Below are 5,554 nucleotides of genomic sequence, written 5' to 3'. Positions count from 1 at the left end.
ACACACACACACACACACACACACACACACACACACACACACACACAGCGTGACTGACCGTGTATGAAGCGGAAGATGATCATTATCTTATCCAGGATTCTCTCCAGCTCCTCCTCTGTAGCCTCTTTGTTCCCTGCTCTCAACTTTGAATCCACATATTTAGCTAGACGGGAAGCAATAACCAAAGAGAGCCGTTACCACATGCTGGAACTAATGAAAGCAACGTTAAAACGTATCAGAGCTCGACTGTCACGGCATGTCATTTATTTGCCCTGACCCACCGATAAGTTCCGCAGGTTTGTTGGGCCTCTTGTTGATAAAGGTCTCGAAGGCCTCCTTCATGGCGTTGATGAATCCCTCGTTCCGCGTGAAGCAGCTCTGTGCCACGTTGTCCATCTTGTCCTTAAAGTCCAGCAGGTCTTGCACCATGTCCTTGTCTTTCTCTGGGGTGCATACGATCTCTCCGCCAAAGGACTGCGACCAGAGAAAGGTTCAACAATGTTGGGACACATTTTTCCTTGATGGTAACACTTTGTATGCCTCTGTGTATGTTGGTTGAGCTGTGTTTGTACCTTTATGTAATCTCTCCAGAACTGCAGCAGAGTGGGGAGTCCTCCCTTCACCTTGCTGAAGAGCTGGTAGAGGAGGGCCAGCTCGGTCGCTCGATTCCCATCCAGCAGGGTACCCAGACCTGGCACAGAAGTATCACAAAAATAAGCTTCAACTGCATTTTAACTATTTCATGTTGATAACTCGATTTACATGGGCTTGATTAAGATTTAAAGCAGCAAACGAAAGTTATTGACCAGGTGGGACACCTTACAAGGTAATGGAAAGCAACCGGAGGACACCACAAACTACAGCCTCAAATAACACCGTAGAGAGGAATCAATCACCTGCTGGCCCAGTTACATAACAATTGATTTCACAAATGTACATATTACAAACACACATGTTAATGTAGAGCACTTATTAAAGCCTTTCATGCAGACGTACCTTTTTGCAGCATTGCAGTAATGTGTTCTCCTAAGAGCTGTTTCTCAACACAGCTAATAAGTGGTTTCCTGCAAAATAATGAGAAATAATGAGGAAATGTATCCAAATGATGGAATACATGCACACACATCGGTCCTTTTGATTCAAGAAAATGCCTTTAATCTCACCTCCTGACATTTTTGCACAGCAAATTTTCTATTTGTTGAAAGCTAATGAAAACTGGGGTTACACTAAAGCTCTGGGGTCACTGATTTGAAGCTCTGATGCTATGGCCATGCATGTTTACCCTTCAATAGTATTTTTACTCAATGAGATCAAAATGTTGTAAATTGTAGAGGTCTACAAAGAAGATGTTGAGGCATCTTAACCAGAAAACATTTAAAATGATAAAAAAACTGTGTACTGGATATTTAATGTAGACAGTCCTTTGTACTGACACTTTGATGCATACATTGTCTATAAAACAAATACATCAGTGTACTGTATTTATTTCGAGTGACACCTCCAAAAATTCAAAGAGGCCCCCAATGATACTGAATAGCAGGCAGACCCTGCTTTAAATGATAATCAATGGTTAATTATGTCTCTGCTTATTTTCTTCTCTTTGTCTCAGTTACATAACAGCACAACAGAAGATTTAATAAAAATAATTACTGAGTGCTCTGGTCGAGGTAGCTCATGATACGATCGTTCTCCTCCTCCAACCGATGAGCCACATGGTGCAGATACTCGGGCACCTGGATGCACACCAAGACACATATTCAGAGGATTTACAGGTGAGAAGCACAGCCATGGCAGTAAGTGTATAACAGGTTACAGATGACTAAATCGCAGATGCATCAATACTCTCACTCACGTCTCTCTCCTGCGTCAGCCGCTGTCCCTCCGCTGCATACAGCCGATTGGTCTCAGTCAAAAATCTCTCCTCAAAGGAATCTTTGTAAACCTTAACGCACGTTAGACAGAAGTTACAAACAATGACACACGCTCGGTCTATTTCCTCCTGGTCAGCTCAGTACGGGGATGAACAGGTGAACGGGTACCTGTAGGTCTGACAGCATCCCCAGCAGGCTCCGGATCAGACTCCGGTCTACCGTCTCGCCATTCCGCTCCAGCTCAATCTGCTCCAGAATGCCGTCTACTGTGCGCTTCTGAACCGCACCGTCGCTCACGATGTGGGTACGAAACAATTCCAACCCAGTGTCCCTGCAACGTACACGCAACATCAGCGTCCTGCTGGAAGCACACCTTAACGAACACAGCATTGAATGAACTAACTTTACCAGATGGAGGGGAGTAGGGAGTTCTGGAGCACATAGGTACGATCCAGGAAGAGAAAGATACTTCGGATCATTATCTATAGAGAGAAAACCAAACATAGTCTTAAAAGGACACTCTCCCATGAGTGGAACATGTGATGTACATACATGTCAAACATCACACTCACAGTTTGCCTGCAGTGGTCCTGCCAGCAGCGATTCATTCGCTTCAGGAAGGAAAGGTTGTCCAAAGACTCTGTGAGCTCCATGTTAAGGAACAATCTTCCAATCACTTGTGTCATCACAACAACAAACAATAAATAAATATATATTTTAAGTCCAGTCTGCCTAAAACAAAGCATAAAACAACGATTAGGCAACTAGAGGACATCAATGAAAAGCTATATTATTTGATTGCTTATAATCTGAGACAAATTATTTTGTTATTCAGCGGCATGTCTTCCTGTACAATACGTCAAGCATCTTTGCATCATCTGCAAGTGACAGCCACTGCCTGTTAAAGCCCCATTGTTGTAAATTGGCCTCTTGTGAGAAAACACTGCAACAACACCTGAGGTGCGACAGGAGAGCCCAGATTTCCTAAATTAAGATTAAAGCTGACAAGATAACAAAAAAAAATAATCACTGTCAAAACCGCAGGTTTGTGATAAAAAACATGGGCTCCTCGATATGAGAAAAGGCTAAAATCAGTTTGTTTTAAGGTAATAGACCTACAGTCAAGGAAGTCTCTCTTTCACAATGTAAGAACACCTCAATCTGCATCCTATTTGTCCCCACATCAGAACATGCTTCCACAGGTTTGATACATAACTCATAAGTGAAAAAAGGATATTCTCTAAACTGTTTGATCTGGGCCTGCACGTGATCTTCACAGACCTGCCGTAGCTGCTTGTACAGCGTGGGGGAGACTTTGTACGAACAGAGGTTTTCTACTGCCTTCAAGAGAGAGAGACAGCAGATCAGACAGCTGTTTCACAAATGATGAGCACTGTAACATTACAACAACATTTCTTTTTTTAGATTTGGCCACTGGTTTCCATTAATTTTAGTAAAGTTTGTAAATCCATTTTTTTTAATATGGTAGTTTTCAAATCAATATGCACATTAATGTGTAACAGTAACAAAAGTAAAAGTAGAGATTCTGTTTGTGATGCGATAGATTACCTCTTATATATATATATAATATAAAATCAGCAAACCTGATAGAGCTCTTCCAGATTGTACTTGATCGAGGTGCTGTTCTGGATGGCACCCACTGCATCCCGTAGCTTCAACCACGTGTCCTCGGTGTAGTTCTCAGCTAATTTTGGCCTGTCTGTTACAAACAAAAACAGCAACAATGATCATTTATACACGTTGGGAACCACCAAACAGGCTAACAGGAACTCCTTAATGCAAATGAAACAATATCGGCATTTGGATAGAACATAGTTTGAGGTGTTTATCACACACATAAGTTGCAGGTTTGGAAACCATCAGTTCTGATAGTTTATGATCCAGCACCATTTATCAAAGGCGTCTATCAAATGTAAAAAGAAATAAAAATGTGACTTGATGTAATTTTTTTACTTAACTCCTCACCAACATCTGCAATAGGTAGTAAACATCTGCAATAGTTAGTATTGATTGAATATATCTTAGTTTCTTTAAATAGTTGATAAGTTGGATATTGTTCTGAAGAAGTTTGCACGTATGCAGAGAAAGCTTACAGTTTTATATTTATTCATTTTTTTGGAGTCTCTGTAGCCAATGAAATATGATTTATTAGTATGTAATGCATATCAGCACATGCCTGCTGAGCTGACTATGAAAAAGTGACTTTATGTTAACCAAGGATTCTAGCTCTGCCGAAGCATCAATTATTACCTGATAAACACCCTTTTTAATATTTTGTATAAACAATCTATAAAATGTAAAAGAGGAAAGTTGTCAAGTGATGTCCTGCACACAGACAGTCTTATCTATAAAATGATTACCATTTACCAATATGTGCAATTGGGACAACCAGAACGTGTGAAAGGTTTTTAAATCCCCACGCCCCATGAAATCAGTGCATCAAGCACAAAAAAACAACCTAAATCACTGAGAGAAGCATCGGTGTGATTACAAAGCCTTTACAAAGCTGACATGTGCTTATTTGATCAGTTACGTCAACGATGTGTTCACTGCCCAGAGACAGACAACTTTTTCACAGTATAATCTGATAGTTAAATCATCTGTCGTATTAGGATAAATAGATCTAACTGATTGATGTTAGATAACGAAGATGAAAACAATCAGTAACGTTACCTTTGAAATTTTTGATGACTAATTTCTTTGAAGCGCCACTTTTGCTTGAGGCCACAGCGGAGGTCCTGGCCATCCCGTTGGTGTTGTGCTCCGTTATAGCGGAGAAGCTGGCTCTCTTGTCCTGTCGGGTGTCTTCTGCCATTATCAGATTAACGCTTTGGTTTAACGCCGTATGCTCCAAGTGTTTTTACTAAATTACTGTTCACGTTAGATTGTTCAGTCGCCAGTTTATTTACTGGCAGCGACACAGACTCTTTGTTGAACCGGTTGTCTTCAGGTGCACAGCACAGGCAGTCGCAGTATATTTAATACACGTGTACAAACAAACACTGACTAACGTTGGGTTATTCAAACATAAAACATAACTACCGTAAGCTCAGTAAACAGATAGCTAGCTAACAGTGTGTCATCTGAAACTGCAGCACACTTTAGCTCTCGTCTTCACCACAACACTTTAGCTTTAGCTGTTTTAGGCCAGTCCATGCCCGCCTCGACTACTTACAGATTTCAACGAGTTCAACTATTGCATTTTGCGACAGCATACACGCACGTAAAAGCGACATAGATAGCGTTGATATAACAGACCCATGGTAAAGGTGGCTTTCTTTACCGACATAACGCTAGCTAGCTAGCACAACAAAATGGCTTTTCTTAGACAGTTCGGTTGGACAGGTGCATCTTGGGTGAAAAGCGGCCGTGTTGCGTTCAGAGACAGTTTGAACTTTCACCGTCAGTTCTCAAAACGTTAAATAAAACCCACTATATATGATTATACTGCACAGAACAGCACTATATTTGTCCTGACAAAGTCAGTAACTTATTAAAAACATGTTCCCTGTGAGTCATAAGTAAGTAAGGCGTTGAAGTAGGAGTATTAAGCATTTACTTATGACTCACATTGTCATTAGTTTACACTTTAACACAGTGTAGAAATACTCTGACACGTGAAAGTCCTGCATTCAAAATCAGATGTAGCGGAAGTATTTGCA

At 40.9% G+C, this 5,554-nt stretch overlaps 1 protein-coding gene across 1 annotated transcript in view; it reads right to left on the bottom strand.

Moving 5' to 3' along the window:
* cul4a (cullin 4A) overlaps nt 1–5,242 on the bottom strand; it is a 7,948-nt gene extending 2,706 nt beyond the window's left edge. Inside the window, exons 1-12 of the mRNA XM_031846114.1 lie at nt 4,566–5,242; nt 3,476–3,591; nt 3,109–3,212; nt 2,444–2,513; nt 2,280–2,353; nt 2,040–2,202; nt 1,853–1,942; nt 1,651–1,733; nt 997–1,064; nt 573–691; nt 282–474; nt 59–163 (exon numbers count right to left, since the gene is read on the bottom strand). Of these exons, the coding sequence (XP_031701974.1) occupies nt 59–163; nt 282–474; nt 573–691; nt 997–1,064; nt 1,651–1,733; nt 1,853–1,942; nt 2,040–2,202; nt 2,280–2,353; nt 2,444–2,513; nt 3,109–3,212; nt 3,476–3,591; nt 4,566–4,707 (1,327 nt within the window). The 5' untranslated portion in view covers nt 4,708–5,242. The remainder of the gene's footprint in view (nt 1–58; nt 164–281; nt 475–572; nt 692–996; nt 1,065–1,650; nt 1,734–1,852; nt 1,943–2,039; nt 2,203–2,279; nt 2,354–2,443; nt 2,514–3,108; nt 3,213–3,475; nt 3,592–4,565) is intronic.
* Nucleotides 5,243–5,554: the final 312 nt, after the last annotated feature.

The sequence above is a fragment of the Anarrhichthys ocellatus genome, unplaced genomic scaffold (assembly GCF_004355925.1).
Source record: "Anarrhichthys ocellatus isolate YVR2014 unplaced genomic scaffold, GSC_Weel_1.0 scaffold6, whole genome shotgun sequence".
NCBI classification, from domain to species: Eukaryota; Metazoa; Chordata; class Actinopteri; order Perciformes; family Anarhichadidae; genus Anarrhichthys; species Anarrhichthys ocellatus.
The sequence above is the reverse complement of the archived record's forward strand: the minus strand, read 5'-3'. Positions and strand labels throughout refer to the sequence as shown.